The following is a 21,606-nucleotide window of genomic DNA, read 5'->3' on the forward strand; positions in this document are numbered from 1 at the left end:
ATAGTCATACCATGTTTCCGTATGTACACGTACGTGAGTGGCTTCACGGGCACATGCATTTTGCCGTCGACTGGGCAACCATCACTGTGTAGGCGGTCGACTAAATAACTGAAGGGCGATACCATTGTTAAGTGGGGGTGACTATCTGTGTCAGGGGATGACGTGTACAAAGTGTGCGTTTACAAAATCTGTAAACTTGGCAGCCAACCTGTGAAAACAACACCATTGAATCGTGTGCGTCGTTTGTATGAGTTCTCTGCCCTTTCCGAACAGGAACATTTTCAACGGGCCCTGCACTAGTCTATACTACAATTCAAGGAATCTCTGTCTGTCTGTCCGTCTGTCTGTCTGTCTGTCTGTCCGCCGATTATCTCCAGAACCGGGCACCGTATGGAGTTGAAAATCGGCGGGTGTACTGCTCCGGATAGCAGAATGTGCAGTGTCGAGTTTGAAGTGGTTTGGACGAGCGGTTCTCGAAAAAGCTGCAAAAAAACCCAGTATTTTCTGAGGCAAACGCGCCAGAATATAGCCTAGAACTCCACGCACTGCTGTTCTTTTCAATTGTTTACGTCATGTTAAAGCTAAAGCGCGCGTGCTCAATATGACGCAAACAATGCAAAAAGGACGAGCACGCGCACGTGCATTGTAGGGCGATACCATTGTCCAGTATGGGTGAATAGCACTGCGTACCATATGTTTCCGTACGTGATGACTGCACGGGCACATGCATTTTGCAGTCGATTGAACCACTATTGTAGGCGGTGGATTGAGCAACCTTACTCACGTAGGTGAGTAGCTGCACGGGCGTATTGGTGAATATCAGTGCCGGGGATGGCCTGGCGACATGTACAAAGTGCGCTCAACCTATGAGTGTGAGTTTAACATGTGAAAACAACACAATTGAATCGTGTGCGTTGTTTGCCTGATATGAGCATTTTGAAATTGCCCCTAACGAACAGGTGCATTTTTTTGACGGGCCCTGCAAAAATGACGGGCACATTGTAGGGCGATAAGCACTGCACACTATGTCTTCGTACGTACATATACGTGAGTGGCATGCACGGGCACATGCATTTTGTACTCAACTGAGCAACCATCACTGCACTGTATGTGCCGGGGGGGGGGGGGGTGACGACATTTTGTGAGTTTAACTTGCGAGTGTGCTTTCACACCATTGAATAATGTGCGTTGTTTGCACGAGCTGCAGTTCTCAACTGCCCCTTCCGAACACGCACATTTTCGACTGGCCCTGCACTAGTACCTTTAATGGATTAAAAACCCTGGATATGCAACTAGAGTCGTCTTAATGACGATGCTATATGAGGTTGCTTATAGGTCGAAAGGGGTTCCGTTTCTTAAGCTGTTGAAAATATCGGAATGTTGTGCTTGATTGACAAATACCAAAAACAAAATGATAAATTTAATCATAAAATGTGATGTGTTCTCTTGAAAACGGACTCTTCTTGGTACCTCGTCAAAAAAACTGTTTTAATATTGTTAAAATAAGGATCTTCTCTTTGGCAATGTTGTGCCCTTTTAAAGGTTATGATGTACCAAAAGTGAAAACATAAATTGCCTGGTAAAGTTTTGGGTTATAATTTTAGCCAATTTTCTAATTCAACAAAGAATAAAGGAAACTAGTTAAGTTTTATATGGCAAACATCACTTTTATGTTCGGAAATGTCTGAAATATCATAGATAGGTTTAAAAGAAAATAAATCAACCCACATTTTTTTGGGGGAGGGGGAGGGGGCGCTCATCTCTAGTTTAGGTTTTACTAGGAAGACATGTATTTCGAGAAAAAAAAACACACATTACAAAATGTAGCCTGCATTTGGCTTCAATGTCACAACATGTATGCCCTACAAATTGATGCCGAGGATGATAAACATTGGTCCCAATTTCGTCCTGTTGAGGTCTTCGCAGATCTTAACAAGAAAATTGAAATACTTTGAAAGCCGAACATCGGACGAAATTCACGAAGAGAAGTAACCCTATGAAGCAACCTCCTAAAATTAAAAAAAAACGCGTCCGGTTATTGTTTATGTTGTGACGCCGTTGGATTGGAAACGATAACAGAAACGCAACTCAGCTTGTTGAACCCAACGACTATTAAACTCTAAATCAGAAAACGAGCAGGAAATTGTAGCCAGTAAAAGCAACAGACAAGTGCTGTGAGAGGAAATAATAAGACGGTCTTCCAGTCATAAAAAACGAACAGCAATATGCATCAGACACTAAAAGAAGACACTTAGGTCTCGGATAATATCACGTGGCCAGACAATGCTCCCACGTCGGTAATAAAGACAACCTGGGGGGGGGGGGCAATCTGTCCTGACAACGCACGAATGCTGAATGCAAGTTTCCCGCCAAACACGAGCCGGGTCTGCTTGCCTATCCAGCGTAGGAAATTGCGCGGTAAGCCAAGACGGCAAGCTAGCCGCAGCTTTGATTGCAAAGTAGCAAAGTGCTCGTCGAGGAGCCCTCGCTAGCTTCCGCTAAACTATAATGTTGCGAAATGTTGTCATGGGCGAGCGGTAATGAAAAACCAGGGCCATCCATCAACATGAGGAAGGTTTCTTTTTTTTTTGACCTTTTTTTTTTAACTTCAGAGGAAATGTCAGTAAGCGGTGTGGCTTTCGCTCTGTAAAAATATAACTGTCATCATGATTCACGCTACTTTTCTTTGCAAACTGAGCGACATCTTTGCGCGCGTGTCAGTGGAAAATGCAGTATAGAGAGAAAAATCGCACTCTAACTATTGCATGGGCTTTTTAGTGTCTGATGGATTTCTATCCGAACTTCTCGGAACAGTGTCGGCATTACATTTTGCAAGAACACTCTGGATGACTACTAATGAGCGTCAGCCAAAGACACACCGCGTGCGCGCACTGGCACGCGCGCGTATTACGCGGAGCGCGCCCCTGAACGCTCACCAACGACAGGTGTCATCACGACGCATGAGAGCAACGCACCTGTTTTGGGGACGCGCGACGAAATTAGTGCACAAAAGGCTTTCAAAGAAGTATGGTGTTTGGCAATATTATCACTGAATGCATACTTAAGGACGCAGTAAATATTTTCTTCCATTCAAATTAAGTAAAGCCTATACATCTTGGAATGATATATACTTTTTATTGTCACCCCGGCAATAGGTCATCTGTCTTTTATTATAAAACGAGATTAAACTTAAATACAAACAAAACAAATCAAAACAAGAAAAGCTTTTTTCCCGTGTTGGTCCGAAAATTCCCCTATTTACATTTTAATGTAAAAATGTTCAAATGACAGTATTAAATTCTACGCATTTTGAAAAAGGAAAGAAAATAATGCAGCAATATTTCATCCTTCTTCGGAGTGATTTCCTTCGTTGTCAATACGTCACGCCCGAGGAAGACGGACATCGGTCTGTGAGTTTTTGTGAGCGTCTCACCTCGGTGGTAATACCGGCCGGGGTTGCGAGCTCATGGTCGGTACACTATACCCGCCGCTAGCCACGCAAACCAATTACGGAACTCGATGGTCGGCATCTTAAGCGATTTTTTTTTCTATTGGAATTAGTTATATTTTCCCTTTGGTAGATTTCTGAACCCTTTTCACCCCGATGTGCTCAGGGGTTTCGTTCTATTTCTTCATGCACCCGTACCATCTTCCATCACTGTTTAGCTGAGAAGGCGTGTGGTTCCCCCAGGGGCGGGGCAAGGTAGAAAGGGAGGGGGTTAATGCCCAATAGCAGCCGGAGACTCCGAGAGTGAACAGGTAGAAACGGTGGTATAAAATTGCTCTCTTACTGAAAATGGACAAGGTGTCCCATCCCCAGCCCACCTTAATTTTTCACAAAGCTGGTATTTATGGACGGTTTTATAGTGTCAAATGTATTATCAAAACTGCTGCAAATTCCTCACGTTTTCCGTAATGGCGGAAAAAATGTAGGCTTCATGAGCCAAATGGGAAATGACAATTGTACATAAAAGAAGACAGTAATCGGATTTTAAAAAATTATACAGGGTATAACGTGTCATTTTGTACATTAAGAAGATTAATAAATCAACTTGAATACGAAAAAAAGTTGCATAACCAAAACCAAATTTTTATAGTACATTTCTGATACAGAACAGAACAAACGCTGTTCTCTCTGTTATCGAAATAAATTGAAATGAAGATAGAAATTACATCCCGAATTGAACGATCAGACATTTTTATGAAGCCTAGATTATGTATACATGGCAACGCAAAGTAACATAATGAATGCCGAAGCTTGCCGATAATAGCCAAGGCTCGACGATGTTTGCCGATATTTGCCAATGCTTGCCGATGACTGTAGATGCTCTCCAGTGATTGCCGAAGCTTGCCAATTACAGCCCAGATCGGGAAATTTCGGACCGGTTCTCGGAAAACTATGGCACGGTCGATCGGAACGAAGACTTGAGAGAGTCGTCGGTGAACATCGGCTTGCCGCCCCGGTACTGCCTGGCGCCGTACACCTGTCGGAGCTTGACTGTCGTGCAAGCCACGAAGGCCATCGCGACCAAGACAACGAAGACGACCAGAACGACCCAGGCCACCAGCTTATGGATCCGGCGGCGGGTCGGTGCGTTAACGCTCGGCCTGGGGGTGGAGGAGGCCAGAGCTGGTCGTAGAGAGAAGAGAAAAAGTCAGATTCTTATTATATCGGCTGGACCATTGAGGGCGTTCTTACGAAAACACGGGATGACGAACAATTCCTACGTCGTTCCTTCAACCTTTTATAAATGTTTTCCGAATCTAAACTGCGTCTCTGTATTCGTCTTGAGACTCAAGCTGCACGATTTATTTCTTGGACAAAACGATTTTTTGTCAACTATAAGACTCTGTACTTATTTGAAGTTGGAGATGAACCCCAAGCTGAAACGATTCCGACATTTCAAACTTGGACGCACATTGTGCGATTTCGTACAAACAACATACACAATGACATCATAGAACAATCACTAATGAAAAAAGGGCCCGATTCAAATAATTCATCAAACTCTCACCTTTGAGGCCGGCATCCTCGCAGACCTTCCCTTCACCGTGACAGTCCTGGTCTTCGGTCATAGCGCCCTCACATGGTAGGGCGCCCTCACCAGCAGGATGGGGGCTGTCGCACAGTCGATGGCGCGTCTGCTCGCCAGGGCCGCACATGGCCGAGCACTGGGTCCACTCGGACCAGTCAGACCACTGACCGTCCACACGAGGTGTTTCTAGGGTTTTAAAAAGTTATCGAATAAAAAATAAAGTGGAAATCGCAGGAAAAAGGAAGAACACAATAGTAAAGGAACAGACTGCATTCCACCGCGTCTTGTAAAAGAATTTGCGTATGAACCGTCTTTTTTAATTGTTTTTTTAATTGAGTGACATTTTTAATTGTTCTCTACAGGAGGGAATAGTACCTATATCTAGAAAATGGCGTTTGTTGTCCCAGTACCAATAAAACCACCCCCTAGGATGGATAACTTACGTCCGATGGCAACTTGTATTTTCGCTAAAATATTTGAACAATTTGGTTCACTTAAAGGTTAATCAACATCTCATTGTTTAGTCAAGCTACTAAATACAATGGACCGATCCAGTAAGCCCCGCCCAGTGCGCCCGTGGGCAAATTAACACGTGCTCCTCTCCAATGCCACACTGCATTTTCCTGCCGCGCGCATACGCGCGCGTGCACGCATGTCGGATTTTGGGCACGCATGTCGGACATAAATCACGGCTGTGATTGGTCAGAATACCATGGGGCGGTGCTTACTGGATCGGCCCATTGGTAGTGCCACCGATAACCCATATCATTCTGCAGTCTTACTTGCTACGGATTTCAGTAAAGCTTTTGATAGAGTGGATCATCAGATAGTATAGGGTTTCCCGGCTATTTCATTAAAATTCACCAACTCTAATATTCAAATTCGTCTCAGAAAAAAAGTCACACGCTTTTACCAAAGCGATTTAGTCATTTACCATTCCATTTCAAAGTTCGGTCACCATATTTAAACACAGTGTCAAGAATATTCGTCATTACAAATCAAATTCGTCTAAGCTGTTGCGAATGGCAGCATTTAGAGATTAAATTCGTCTTATTCCGATCAATTTAAAACTGCTTTTAATTAAATTAATCTGGCGTGTGTTACATGTTCCTAGTGCTCGAGGGCCATACAACAAAGTTTCTAGCCATGACAGGATAAGAATTATCGAATCATTTGAACATGATGCATGGGCATTTAAAGAGTAAAAAAATAAAGACGACCATGTAAAAAAAAAAAGTTAACACGTGAAAAGCATAGGATTAAGTCAGCGTTCCAGATTCTATTCAAATTTAACTCGCAAATGGCTTATTGAATATGCCTGCCTAGTTTGGTTCTCAAGTCTTAGTAAATCTCAAGTGGAATGTCTGGAGAAATTACAGCGAAATGCCCTCCCCATTATCTTAACAAAGGACCTTTGTAGAACTAAGTCTTTCAGGAAATGTATTCCCAGTTTGAGTTGTCACCTGTTTCTGTCAGACCTGAACAGTTTTTTTGTTAAATTTGGTCAATCACTGATCATTGCAAACAACAACAGAGACTGGCTCCCAACCCAACAGAAATAATCTCAGAAATACAATTGTGCTCAATCCAGAGTAGAACCAACAGCTACAAAAAAACCAGTCCAATCCCAACCTTGACTGCACTTCTCATTTCATGCAGTTAATTTTTACATAACAAGCCCTGGTGTTTATTTTAGTGGAGCTGGCCTCCTTGCCTTTTTGCATTTTACATGCTAAGTTTTTTGCACACTGTACATACAGAGTGATCAATTTTGTATATATTTTTATATTCTTAACTTATATTTTTAATGTCTTTTCTGTCTTCTGTAGTCCTTATCTTTTTTCTTCTTTGATTAATGAACTGCTCATAACTTCACATTTTTGTGAATTTCTATGTATTTTAAACGTAATTCGCGAAAAACCAACGTCGACTTTCGTTCGGGTTGTATTTGTCGCGCTCACAACACTGTATTGATACGGTCATAATAGCTTCATTGTTTGACGGTTTCTTATGAAATTAAATCTCGTACTGTTAAACATAATGACTAATCAGTGGACACAAATCAGCTTAATACATCTAGTATTTCTTGAGTCTGTTGTTGCCCCCAAAACGAGTTTGGTGGTGGAGATCGAGACCACTATTTACATGGTGTTAATATTATTGTGACCTGTAAATCGACTCCCACAGAACTAAAGTGATAATTACATGTTCTTCCAAATGTTTTTGTTTAAATACTCACAGCACTCCAAGGCGTTTGAAATTTTAATTTAATACATCGATTATTTCTTGAGTTGTTGCCCCCAAAACGAGTTTGTTCTGTATTTCAAAACTGAAATTGTGTCCAGTGATTTGTCATGATGACTGTGTAACATTATGCGATTTAATTTTATGGGAAACCGTCAAACAATAAAAAAAAATAATATGACGCAAGCAAAATATATTAAAGGCGAAAAATGCAAACCGAAGGAAACAAGAAAGTCAACGTCCATGGAAAAAATAAAAATCACACACTCGTTGTTTGGGCAATAGCCTGAGCCTACCAGACCCAGCTGTATTAAGTTGTAAGTTCAGCCAGTGATCGGTCTTGAAGTGTTACATAAGGAGATTCAATTTCGTGAGAAACCGTCAAACAACACCTAAAATATTCTTTCGAGAAAGGGCGCGCTAAAAAACTAGTGGTCTCGAACCAAGACAAACGTGCACACGTGCCTACTTTAAGTTTCGGCTATTTCTCTTTTGCTGAATCGAGGCTCCAGACGATTTCGTTACGGGAAGTAAAGTCCGAAATTTTGCACGAGATGAATAATACTAGTTGCCACTCAAGCACGACGATAAAACATGCTCCCATAGGAAAGCAAGTGCGAGGTGTATACCAGATCGTTGTGTGAAAATTAAAAAGACATTCGGTGCCTACGGGTGGGACCAGCATTTCAAAGGGACAAATTGGAATTACGTGTAGTTATCACTTAAGTCTACGGGAGTCGATTTACAGGTCTGAAACCCAAGAGGTCTGGCACCAACGCCTACTTTAATGTTCTTTCAATAGAGGGCGCGCCACTTAAATAGTGGTCTCAATCTCCAACACCAAACTCGTTTAAGGGGCAACAACTCAAGAGATACAACATGTATTAAAATGAATTTCCGTCCACTGATTTGTCATGATCGTCACCGACACCACGAAGTAGCACTCCATGTGTTAAACCATATTTTTCAGTTTTCGATTTTTATTTTTTTATTTTTTTATACATTTTTAAACATTACTCATCAAGACCTACCATTGCACGAAGTTCAAAGCTTCAAGAGCTTTACTCTAATAATTACGCTAATTATCCATGGCAAGTATTGCGCGAAAGTGACAATTTTTGTTTTCACGAAGTAGCACTCAAGTTCCATTTACCATTGTATAAAGCATGACGCACACTGTGCTCAAATGCGAGAGTGCGCGCTGACCTCCGTTTTCACGAAGTAACACTCACCTAGTGTTGTAATTGAAGCGTACTACTTCGTGAAAACAAAAATTCAAAGTTTCGCAGCTGTTTTGGTTCCACGAACTGGCACTCATCTTTTTTTTCTCTTATTTCTTGTTGATTTAATATACAAACGGGTCAAAAACAGCACATTTAATACATTCAATACGTCAAATGTCCACAACGAGGAACCCAACTGAAAATACTCTGCAGTTTTGACGCAAAGTGTTGTTCTAGAAGGCGTTCAACTTAAGATGCCGTTTTTGATCCGATTGCTAGTTTTTACTGGTATGTATATGAGTGTTACTTCGTGGTGTCAGTGACGTTATGTTTAACATTACGATATTTCATTTCATAAGAAACCGTCAAACAATGAAGGTATTATGACCGTAACAATACAGTGTTTTAAGCGCAACAAACATTATCCGAATGAAAGTCAACGTGGATTTGTAATTGTCGCTTTAAAAAAAACACTACATTGTTGCGATGATAATATTGCGAACTTACCCTCAGATTTCATAATGCTGGTTTTGATTTTTGAGGTCAGGTCGCCCCGTGTAAGGTTCTTATGTTGTGCGGACACGTATTCGTTGTCGTACGTGGGTATTGTACTGGTATTCGAGCCTTGGCATCGTACCGTACATAGGAAACTTTGATGAAATGTATTCATACCTGGGCATCGGCGCGTGTCGCACGCCATTGTCTCCGCCCTGCTGCCTTCACAGCCGCTGGCCGGGATGATTAGACCTTCAATGAGGAGTTGACACACTCTGGTCCTTGACTGCTCACCTAAGCCGCAAGTAGCCGAGCAGTCACCCCAGGCTGACCACTCTGTCCACCGGTCCATGGGGGAGTAGGGAGTCGTGGGCGAAGATGGCTCTGAGTTCCAAGAATTATTGCATACACAGTACAAAAATGCTCTCGATTAGTCCCGTGGTTGAAATACAACTCGGAAAGGAAAACTTGGGGGAAAACCGATACTCAAGCCCCCAAATTGGCAGCGACATGAGTCGCATCTTCACTTAAGGTCTCTTGATTTGAGCTGACGGAACGATATTTGTTACCCTTACCTGGAGCTTTAAAAGTCGTGAGAGGGCGCAACACCATTGGTATCGTCGTCAGCACGGCATATGGCGCTTGCGTAGTCTCAGCTGCCCAAGCACCAACTATAAATAAATCAAAGCTCAAATGTACATAAATAGGGAACATGCCATCTATTCTTGGGTCGCGCTATTCACGTGTTGGCGGCAGAAACAGGAACCATATTTTCACACCCGAAAAAGAATCGAATCTCAGATGCTCATCTCTGATTTTATAGAGCCCTCGTAAAATTAATGTGTTCGTTGTCAAATTGGTGAACCGTGAATTTATGATGCTCGCAATAGTTAAAATCGGCCACCCCACAATCCTCTGTGTTTCCCTCACATGATCCTGTGCAGGAACTTGATTAGTCTGTTTACCCTTCAGTCTTGATTGAGTCCGCTTGAAATGAACATGCTCGTTAATCCCGGGACATACCGTTATTTCGTTTTACCGTTTTGCATTTCCTCAAAACAAAAACACTAAACAAACCATTGACCGTCTTGTCGTTTTACAGTTTTGTAAAACGGTCAAACGGTATTAAGATAAATACGGTCTCTCTGTTTTATAAGTTTAATAAAATTCATTACAGCATAACGATCAATGATTTTTGTTTTACAGTTTTACACAAATAACTTTGAAAAACAGCAAATGAAGCAACTAACCGTTTATCGATTTCAACAATCAAGAAAAACAACAAAAAGGTCATGTTTTTTGTGACCGTTAAACTTGAATAGCGCCCTCAATCAACTAAAAGTAATCACGCAACCCGATCGTCATTGTACACTTACACTGTACAATTATTATGTAATCATTTACCATTCTTTCTAATCACAATATCGGGCGTTACACTATTGACAGCGCACTCTGTTCCTATTTTCTTTTTTTTAGCGCGTTCATTGTTACGCCGAATTGCCTATTCAACTTCACTCTCGATGTAGGAACCACCCCTCTCTCAAACTATTCTTCTTTTGTTTCTTTTCTCTCAATTAACCATTCGTTTCACGTAGCGCGACCATTCGGTGCTGGTACTGGTCTCGCACACATTGTATAAGGCCAAATCCACAACACAGCGGTTTTTTTTTTTAGGGTGGGCCAAACATTATTTTGTTCCCCGAAAAAGTGGGTCCAAAATGTTCCGCCCCAAATTCGATATGAAAAGCAAGGGGGCACTAGGACTCTTAATGGCATCATTGCATGGTGGCTGAAATTTAATGCTGTACGTAACATGGCTGCCTTTTTTGCGACGTCACACTGAAAAAAAAAATTGGTAAAAACCTTGGCTCTGTCAATGAAGATGCCACAGTGAAAAGGGACATACACACGCAACGGCGGATCCGGGCGGGGCCAACGGGGGCAATGCCCCCCCTCCCTCAAAAAAAGAAATTACCAATTACCCATTTCTTTTCTTACTTTTTTACTCAGTGAGTAAAATTCCAGCAAGTTCAATATGCAAGTTATATATCAAGTTAAACATTCAGCAAAATAGATTTGTAAAAATATAGAAAATTCTTCAGGGATCAGTGGAGAGTACTATCACTCGGTTCCCTCGTATTTTTGAAGTAAAAGAAGCAGCAAATGACGGATGGAGATGAATAGCTTGCCTAGTAGAGTGATGTACATCGAAATTCCGAGAAACAAAATTTATGGATTGAAGAGTATAAGGTATTAGAATAGACCGATACTTTGCTGGGGAAAAATACGGCGAATGTACCGCATAATACGAATACATAATTTCAGCCAAAGTGCATGTTTATGAAACAGGTTCGTTTTTTTGTACGAGGCATTTAAATCATTTGTTTATGACGGGAGTTTCGAAGTTTAGAGGGTTCTTTTTTACACGCATGTATGAAGGCAAAGCGCAGACTGGAGCTGACAATCCTTTAAGTGTTTCCAACTATATATTAAGACTCTGATTATGAAGACTGTATGTACAACAGCCTAGTGGTACCAGTCATCGTCCACAGACCGCGGGGTCCGGGGTTCTAAACGCCCGCGGTGCATTTTTTGGTTTTCAATACACGCGCTCAATCATTTACTTAAGAGTCTTAATTTCCCGTCGTCAAATACCAACCGACCTTAGCTCAATCAGTTAAGTCACCGGCTGGGACTGTCTGCGAAGTCCAGGTTATGCATCTACTTATAGGTACGGGGCTCTTTTGCTGTCTCGGCAGCAAGACATAGGGCGTCGCCTCGTTTCCTCCCTTAACGGTGCTTGGCCCTCCGGGGTTACATGGATGGACAGGGAAGGAGGTGTGGTGGGCCGGGGAATCCGAGACCCAGGAAGAGTCCTATATGGGAGTTGGTAACCAATCGCGACCCCTGAATGCTTGGTCAACACCACATAACTTTTTGTTTTTCTTTATCTCATTATTTTTTTCATTGTCGAGGCTTTAGGCCTATAAGGTACAGTAAAAACGACAAGGTTTTCTTCAAACAGAAATTCGCCCTTAACATTTTTCCAGTTAGGCTACTGAAACAGATTCTTAATTTTAACAAGCCCGCATGTTTTCTTTTAGTATGTCTTATAAACAAGATTGTACACACATGTAAAACATGGGGCTACTTAGGCTAGCGGACCACCGCTGAAGTCGAACCCTGAACTTATGTAACAGCTGTAGGCCTACATGTACTAACATTTCAAACACAACTAGAGGTCAAGGCGTTTGTGAGTTACAAACGCATAGTGGACACCGTTGAGGGCTTCGAACTTGATGTTAAAACAAAATGGGTGAAAGCCGTACACAGGAGTGTGAGCTCGTGTTTCTGTAATATTTGCATGAAATTGGGCCCAAAAGTTGCTCTATTTTGCAATGGAGCGCATATGCATTTTGTAAAATGGCGATGGGCCACAGGACTACTTTTTCGGAACGGCATCATTTGATGGAATTTTCTCCCAAACGTTATAGGATAAATGCACAAAAATAAAACAGAAAATATAAGATGATGAAATAAGCTTTGATATGGTGGGTGTCTCAAACGCACGGTTCTGCACCTTGGAGAGTTGTGGGTAACATAGACTGATTACAGAATCTAATGCATATATATTTTTCATTTGTTACATTACCAAGAATATGGATCTAGAGGTTCTAGGTTTTTCCCCTGGTTGGGAGCCTATAATTAGAGCCAGTTACAAATGAGAATAAAAGAAATGCCTCGGTTGCTATTTTGAATCCTTACACGAAAAACGGGCAACTAGAACTGTTTTGGCGAATGACGGCGTAGGCTTGACCGTTAAACTTGAATAGCGCCCTCAGTCAGCTAAAGGTAATCGCACAACTGATCGTCACTGTACACTGTACAATTATTATGTAACCACAAACAATTCTTTCTAATCACAACAACACATGATCCCTTTATCTATCTTAAATATCAATATGAACACACGTAATTAAAAGGAGCTGTATCGGCAAACTGCGTCGCCGAGACAGCTAATTATCTGCGAACTACTTTTCGGACGTATAACCCCCAACCAAACCTGCGTAGGTTTGACCGTTAAACTGAAATAGTGCCCTCAATTGACTGAGAGTATCGCCACAAACATTCATCATTGAACAATGTACTCGAATTCCTTCCAATCACTACAGCACCAAGGAATTCGATAAAAGCACCTTACTTTCTCTTCCAATATCGGGCGTTTACACTATTGACAGCGCATTCTGTTACGTAATGTTTTTAGCGCGTTCATTGTGACACCGAATTGCCTATTCAACTGCACTCTCGATGGAGGAACCACCCCTCACTCAAACTATTCTTCCCTTGTTTCACTTCTTGCAATCGCGCGACCGTTCAGTCCGGTACTGCATGGTCTCGCACTCACGAATGTATCAGGCCAAATCCAGGACACAGTGGGGTTTTTTTAAGGCGGGCCAAAACTTTTTTTGGGTTCCCCGAAAAAAATGTTTTATTTTTTTAATGTTGTACGCTTGTGGCTGCCTTTTTGCGACGTCATCTTCAAAAGATATGGTTTTGGTGATTTTTTTTTTTTTTTTGGGGGGGGGATGGCCCCTGTTGCCCCCTCCCCCATCCGCCATTGTGTATGTATGTCCCTATTCATCTGTGGCATCTTGACAAAGCCGATTGGTTGTAACCGACTTTTTTCCCATTGAGTAAAATTCCAATGCATGTATTCCACCTCATAAATCTTGAGTTTTCAACTCGTTATCAATTATGCGATCGAAGTCATCGATTCGTGTTTTACAAAATTTTTGATTCAGGAAATAAAAAGGTCATCATATTTTGGTATATAAAAATGGAATTCATAGCTCTTGCGGAAGTTATTAACATATCCCATCCCTGTCCAGTTTATGAACTGTAGGTTGTTCGATATAAGGAGGGGCTTGGAAAAGAGTAATTGCCGGGGCGTTTCTGTTTAGTTTCAATACCGTATCTCGCTTCCAATGCAACAGACCCGAATTCCGTCTAAATGCAGGTTGATCGGGTAAAGTGGTGTGTGCCCTATTCGCTCTTTGTATCGCGATGTTGGAACAAAAGCGGAGAAACCTGAAATGGCGACTTCGCGTTCACAAAAAAATTACGTAACGGGGGGAGAAGTCCGTTGCACCCAAAAGTAAAAGAAAGCATGAAGTAACTTTTCCATGGTGAACAATTGTGCATGCATTATGTGGTTTGATCCTTCGGAAACAACGCTTCGAGTCGCTCGCGCGAGACCAAAACCTCTCTGTGCAGTCTCACAACAAACCAGGTATTGTGACGACGCGCCGTACGGTGAACCGGCCCGCCACCCGCCACCCGCCGCCCGCCGGTGGGTGCGGCTTTCGAAATTTCTTTGGACAGACACTTAAAAGACCGTTTCGTATTCCACAGGCAACCCCCGCGGGTGTGCACGGTTTATGGGGTAAACGACATTAAAGATGACACCCGTGCTGTTTACATGCCTTTTTCATCAAGGCTAACTAGTTGTCGATGTGTTTCTTTTATTTTAACGAGAACATTTTCTTTTATTCCAATTTTGGGCGTCTGCAACCCTCTGAAAAAGGAGTTTTCATTTTGCACACAAATGAACCCGACCTGCGTGAGCTGAATTAATATATGACAGCCATTATTTCGAAGAAATAAGTCCGTTTCTACTCGTCAATTTTCGAAGTGAAACGCAGCGAGAAGACGCATCTTTAACAATTGAACCTGTGATATTTTCGGCTTGTACTCGCTCCCCAACAACAAAACATTTCATTGTGAAATCGCTAATTTTCTAGCATTATAAATGTTCTTCACTTTTGCATATAAGACATGATATAGGTTGGTACCCAACACCCTATTATGTTCGAGAATGGATTGGAAACCAGTTCAGTTGCTCGACAGGTCTGTTTGTTATGTGCGCAAACGCAACCTGAAATAAAACGCTACTTATTTGGACGCCCCCCTCCCATTAAAATAATAATATTAATAAACATACTTTGGGGGAGGGGAGGTTGAGCAGAACTCCAAAGAAAAACAGCGATAAAGAAAGAACTAGAAGATAGGCCTAATTGGGTACATTTAAAGAAAAAAAGGAGAAAAACATTGTCCAAAGAATAATGAAATAATAGCATTTACAGGGAGCGTAAATAACACATTCTTATTGCTTTAATTTTGAGCTGTAGTATTAATTTCATCAGATTTATATCCAACTTCCGATTCAACTTTGACTCTCGTAGCAAAGCGCACATGTAAACAAAGCGTGACGTCATTATGTCTTAGGTCTTTTGGGCGACATGCAGACACTTTCGGGTATCAATACCGTATCATTCTTAACATGCAACAGGCCTTCACCGCCCAAACACAGGTAAATAGCCGGTATATGCCCCATTCGCTCTTGTATCACAAGAAGTTGAACATGCGAAGGCTTCCATTCACATTTCAATAACGTTTACGTTTTGAACAAAAAAGTTACGTAACGGAGGACTCGTACGAACAGTGCGCTGCACCCGTCGTGAAACAAAGACCGTATCTTGATCGAAAGCAACTCTTCCACGGTGAAACCAATGAATTGATCTCTGCAAAGAAGCTGGTGAACAATAGTATTCGGAAACAAAGCGCAGGAGTCGCTTGCGCGAGACCGAAACCTCTCCCTCGGTCTTTAAACAAACTACACTAGGAATAGACGACACATCGTGACCAGCATAACCTGCTCCACACATGCTCACACTACTCCCGTCCCTCGACTATGTGATAATACGGGCACCCGTACGATGAGCCGGGCCCGCCGCTTTCACAATGCCTTCCGAACAAGATACTTTTGCGATACGTGTTAAAAAAAAGCACCGACACAAGGTCAAAGTGAAAGGACTTACCTGCATGTTCAAATGTTTCGTTATAGAAGTCAGTTCAGTCAGTTCAGTTCATTTTATTTCCAGCGTTCACAAATCAGTGTATGAGTGCACAAAAATTGCACGAAAATCCGTTTCGAACCCCGGACCCCGCGGTCTGTGGACAAGTACCCTAACCACTAGGCTATTGTATATATACAGTCTTTAAACCACTGAGTCTTAATATTTAGTTGGAAATACTTGGAGGATTGTTAGCTCAATCTGCGCTTTGTATTTATACATGCATGTAAGAAAAAACTTCTAAACTCCCGTAATAAACAAACGATTTAAATGACTTGTAAACGAACCTGTTTCATTAAGGCACTTTTTTTAAAATTCGTATACGGTACATTCGCCGTTTACAAAATTTATTCTGCTGAATTTTACTTTGATATGTGGTACTATGGTTACTTATTCCTGACATTCTTTTGTTGGCTTATAAAATTATTGATATGTACCCTTGTTTTTCTTTGCATGTAAACATTTTGCTTGATTGTCACTTAGTGTCTGAACATTAGGCCTACTGTGTTATAGGTCCCATGCCTACATACAAGCTGTGTTTTCCTATGGATTCCTCTACAATTTTTGCTTGGACATGTACATGTACACCCTTACATACTGATTTGTGAACACTGGAAATAAATGAAAAGAACTGACTTCCATAACGAAACATATAAGGTAAGTTCATGTTGCAGTATCCACTGACTACTCGATGTCCTTTCCTCTTTCCTTTCACTTTAACCTTGTGTCTGCTTTTAATTTATTTTGTTGTAGAATTTTAAGCTAACATTTGTAAGACGGGTTCGATTTTCACCGTCGGTTTTTTTTTATCACGTATAAAAAGTAAAAGTATCTTGCTAAGGCACTTTGAAAGCGGCGGGCCCGGCTCACCATACGAGTGCCCGTATTATTATTACATAGTCTAGGGACGGTAGCTGACTATGAGCATGACTTGTGTGGAGCATGTTATGTTGGTATGGTCACGATGTGTCGTCTATTCCTAGTATAGTTTATTTTTAAGACTGCGGGGCGAGTTTCGGTCTCGCGCGAGTGACTCTTGAGCTTTGTTTGTTCACCAGTTTCTTTGCAGAGGATCAAATCATTGGTTTCACCGTGGAGGAGTTGCGAACAGTATGCGCTGCACCCGTCGTGAAACATAGGTACTGTTCGCAGAGTCCTCCGTTACGTAAGTTTTTTGTTCAAAAGGTATAGTAATTGTAATGTAATGGAAGCCTTTGCCCGTTCAACTTCTGCGCTTTTGTTCCAATATCGTGATACAAGAGCGAATGGGGCATATACCGGCTTTTATTAACCTGTGCTTGGGCGGTGTATGCCTGTTAATTCAGTGTCTGCATGTCGCCCAAAAGACCTATAAGACATAATGACGTCTCGCATTGTTTACATGTGCGCTTTGCTATGGGAGCCAAAGTTGAATCGGATGTAGGATATGAATCTGATGAAATTAATACTACAGCAACAAAATTAATTAGAATGTGTTATTTACGCTCCCTATCAATGCTGTTATTTTAGGGTGTCTTAAAAACACATATTGCAAGTTCCGTCGATGGGAGCAGCTAAAAAAACGTCATTTACGAGACATCTTTGGACGTGTTTGGACAATGTATTTCTCCCTTTTTATCCCCCTGGCTGTAAGCCGGAGGGAGATATTGCGATAGGGATGTGTTGCACGGTACCCTCTGGATACATGTGAATTGAGGTGTGTTGATGTGTTGCAAATTGAAGTATTTTGTGTAGGCCTAAGGGATATTAAGTCAAATTTCTGCTCAGGAAATTCATTCTGGTTAAAATAGGAGCATTTTGAAAGTATACTTTTAAACTCGAAAACTTTAGTACACGACAACAAAGAAATAATTCCACACGGAAACAAATTCCAGAATGTATTCCTTCTGTGTGTATTTCTTTAGGTATGTATGTCTGTATATATGCTTGCGTTTGTTTATGGTGTAAATCGAGGACAAACACGTGCAACATCATCGGTGAATCGAGGACAGGAACCAAATCAAGGACCCCTCCGTTGGAAAACGTGAACAAAACCAATGAGAGCTGTTGCGAAAAAGTTAGTATACAAACAAAAGGGTAAAGGAAGAGGAACAAAAGGAAATCATCGATTTCCACCATAAACAAACGTGGGTGTCTTCAGTTGTGTTATTTTTTGGTTAGATTAGCTCTTGTCAGCACGATAACTTGAGAAATGCTTTACTTAGGAACTTGAAATTTGGTTTGTGGGTTGTTCTTGGTAGTCTCAAGAAGGCTATTGCTTTTGGGGCCGACAGGTCAAAGGTTAAAGTCACTATTGCTAAAACAATAGAAGTCTTCCATTTTGGTTAGGGACACTGACTTTATAAAAAAAAAGCTGCCAGCATGCCAAGTCTCACTTGCAGTATTTGGGGACTTCCTTTGTTCTCGTGTACAACATTTTTTTCCAACCCACCTTGGAAATTCCTAGTTTTTGAGTAAAATCCATATATCTATTTCGTGAAAAACCTGTGGGGTACCAAACGGTACCCCGCATGTCGGTGGTCATTCCTTATGGGGTACCTCCCATTGTTCCGGTACCCCATAAGGCAGTGTTTATACGTTCACAATGGTTCACCATGGAAACGTTACTTGATACTTTCTTTTACTTTTAGGTGCAATGCACTTCTCCTGCCGTTACGTAACTTTTTTGAACGCGAAGTCGCCAGTTCAGCTTCTCCGCTTTTGTTCCAACATCGCGATACAAAGAGCGAATGGGGCACACACCACTTTACCCGATCAACCTGTATTTAGATGGTATTCGGGTCTGTTGCATTGGAAGCGAGATACAGTATTGAAACTAAAACAGAAACGCCCCGGCATGTACACTCTTTCCAAGCCCCTTCTAAATTACCCAACAACCTACTGTTCATAAACTGGGCAGGGATGTGATAGGTTCATAGCTTCCGCAAGAGCTTATAAAAAAAAATTGTACCAAAATATGATGAACGTTTTATGTCCTGAAACAAAAATTCCCCAGTTAATCGCAGCTGTGTGTAGGCCCTAAAGCACGAATCAATTACTTCCATCGCATAATTATAGGGAGTTCAAAAAAACCTCAAGATTTATAAAGTGAAATAGGCCTGCATGCATTTGGAACTTGCTAAAATTTTACTTAATGAGAAAAAAAATCGGTTAAAACCAATTGGCTCTGTCATCAAGATGCCACAGGTGACTACGGACAATCATATGTAAAAACGTTGGGCAAAATGGATTGTAGACCAATGTTGGTCCAAACATTCAACAGGTTAAACTCTTGTGCATATTCTTCCCGAGAGTTTGGGGGGGGGGGCCAAAAGGAAATCACCAAATCCATTTCTTTCTTTAGAAACAAAAACAAACGCAGCCACAAAAGAAGAATAGTGTGAGAGAGGGGCGGTTCCTCCATCCAGAGAGAAGTTGAATAGGCGATTCGGCGTAACAATGAACGCTCTAAAAACATTACGTAACAGAGTGCGCTGTCAATAGTGTAACGCCTGATATTGGAAGAGAAAGTTAGGCGTGTTCGAATTCCTCGGTACTGTAAGTGATTAGAAAGAATTCTGTTACGAGTACATTGTTCAATGGCGATTATTTGTGGTGACGCTCTCAGTCAATTTAGGGAAGGATTTAAGTTTAACGGTCAAGCCTACGCAGGTTTGGTTTAGGGTAAAAGTACGAAAAGTAGTTCGAGCAAAATTAGCTGTTTCGGCGACGTAGCTCGCCGAAACAGCTCCTGTTAATTACGTGTGTTCATATTATGATTAAAGATAGATGACGGGGTTCTTTGCTGTTGTGATCAGAGAGAATTGTATTTGTCTACATAATATTTGTACAGTGATGACTTCGAGTTTATTGAGGTTGCTATTCAAGTTTAACAGTCAAGCCTAAGCGCAGTTTGTTTTTGGTGTTAAATGGGCGAAAAGATGTTCGCGAACAATTTTCTGTTTTGGTAACGTAGTCAAGGGCGTCAATCGCTTGATGATAATTATGTCTGCGTCAAATTATTTTTATTTACGGAGTAAATGTGTCATTTTTTCCCTCCACATTAGGCAACCCTTCGCTGAATTCGCCTATAGTATAGACCTAGTGTTTGAATGTTTGGCTTTTCCGCAAAGTTGTAGAAAAGCGTTTATTTTTGTCAAGATTTTTGCCTTCACTTTGGGCCTTAATCTTGCTGGAGTGCAGCAGAGGATGCAAAAAGGCAATAGCAAGACTCCAAGTGGAGTGAATTGGATGCAGTTGAGTCCCGGTCCTCACAAGCAGCCTTGATATAGTGTAGTGTATTTGTCCTTGGGCAAGACACTTTATATCAATATTTGCTTCCCACCAACCCAGTAGCGAATAGGGACACGTGCAGGCAGAGATGATCATTGTGATCGTTGATCATTTTCTATTTACACTAAAATATTTATATAGCTGTTTCATATATTCAGGGTTCGACTTTATTGGGGACCGGCAAGACTAAGTAGCCCGGCTGGCCAGTGATTATTATTGGGCTATGGCAAAGATGAAAAGACCTGTCCAGAAGAAATTAATCGTTCAATTCAGAAAGTAAACCTGCATCAATTTGTGTCTTATTTAATTATTTGTTTAGTGTAAAAAAAAATGCTCTGTTTATTTTAATCACTGACAAAAATGTATCAGGATACATGTTTTACATGTGTGTACAATCTTGTTTATAAGAGATACTAAAAGAAAAACATGCGGGCTTGTTAAAATTAAGAGTCTGTTTCAGTAGCCCAACTGGAAAAATGTTAAGGGCGAATTTCTTTTTGAAGAAAACCTTTTCGTTTTTACTGTACCTTATAGGCCTAAAGCCTCGACAATGAAAAAAATAATGAGATAAAGAAAAACAAAAAGTTATGTGGTGTTGACCAAGCATTCAGGGGTCGCGATTGGTTACCAACTCCCATATAGAGCTCTTCCTGGGTCTCGGATTCCCCGGCCCACCACACCTCCTTCCCTGTCCATCCATGTAACCCCGGAGGGCCAAGCACCGTTAAGGGAGGAAACGAGGCGGCACCCTATGCCTTGCTGCCGAGACAGCAAAAGAGCCACGTACCTATGAGTAGATGCATAACCTGGACTTCGCAGACAGTCCCAGCCGGTGACTTAACTGATTGAGCTAAGGTCGGTTGGTATTTGACGACGGGAAACTAATGGGGGAAACTAATGCGCATGCGACTACAGATAACAAAAGAGCTGCCCAGTGAAGTTGCACAGAGTTGCGCGCGCAATACACAACCAATACGAGTTTCCCTAGACGTTGTTAGTTCTGACAAGTCCGTGGGCGATATTGGTTAGTCGTGATAACACCCTTTCGCGGCGGCGGGTTGTCGCGGCCCCGGGTTATCAATCCCGGGACATACCGTTATTTTGTTTTACCGTTTTGCATTTCCTCACAACAAAAACAGTAAACAAACCATTGACCGTTTTGTCGTTTTACAGTTTTGTAAAACGGTCAAACGGTATTAAGATAAATACGGTTTCTCTGTTTTATAAGTTTAATAAAATTCATTACAGCATAACGATCAATGATTTTTGTGTTACAGTTTTACACAAATAACTTTGAAAAACAGCAAAACAGTCAGTATTGAATACAGACTGTTTTTTTTTATTTCAGTGTCATAGTGAGCAGTCCGTGGTGCATTTTGTGGTGCTGGGCAAGGGGGATGGAGGGGGACCATGCTTTACATG

The 21,606-nt window shown here is 41.5% G+C and overlaps 1 protein-coding gene across 1 annotated transcript in view; it reads right to left on the reverse strand.

Moving 5' to 3' along the window:
- Positions 1–3,095: 3,095 nt before the first annotated feature.
- The window catches only part of LOC119732714, a 34,757-nt gene continuing 16,246 nt past the window's right edge, over positions 3,096–21,606 (reverse strand). Inside the window, exons 5-8 of the mRNA XM_038206358.1 lie at positions 9,574–9,669; positions 9,176–9,382; positions 5,016–5,222; positions 3,096–4,630 (exon numbers count right to left, since the gene is read on the reverse strand). Coding sequence (XP_038062286.1) covers positions 4,398–4,630; positions 5,016–5,222; positions 9,176–9,382; positions 9,574–9,669 — 743 coding nt within the window. The 3' untranslated portion in view covers positions 3,096–4,397. The remainder of the gene's footprint in view (positions 4,631–5,015; positions 5,223–9,175; positions 9,383–9,573; positions 9,670–21,606) is intronic.

This window comes from Patiria miniata, unplaced genomic scaffold (genome assembly GCF_015706575.1).
Source record: "Patiria miniata isolate m_02_andy unplaced genomic scaffold, ASM1570657v1 HiC_scaffold_24, whole genome shotgun sequence".
In the NCBI taxonomy this organism is placed as follows: domain Eukaryota; kingdom Metazoa; phylum Echinodermata; class Asteroidea; order Valvatida; family Asterinidae; genus Patiria; species Patiria miniata.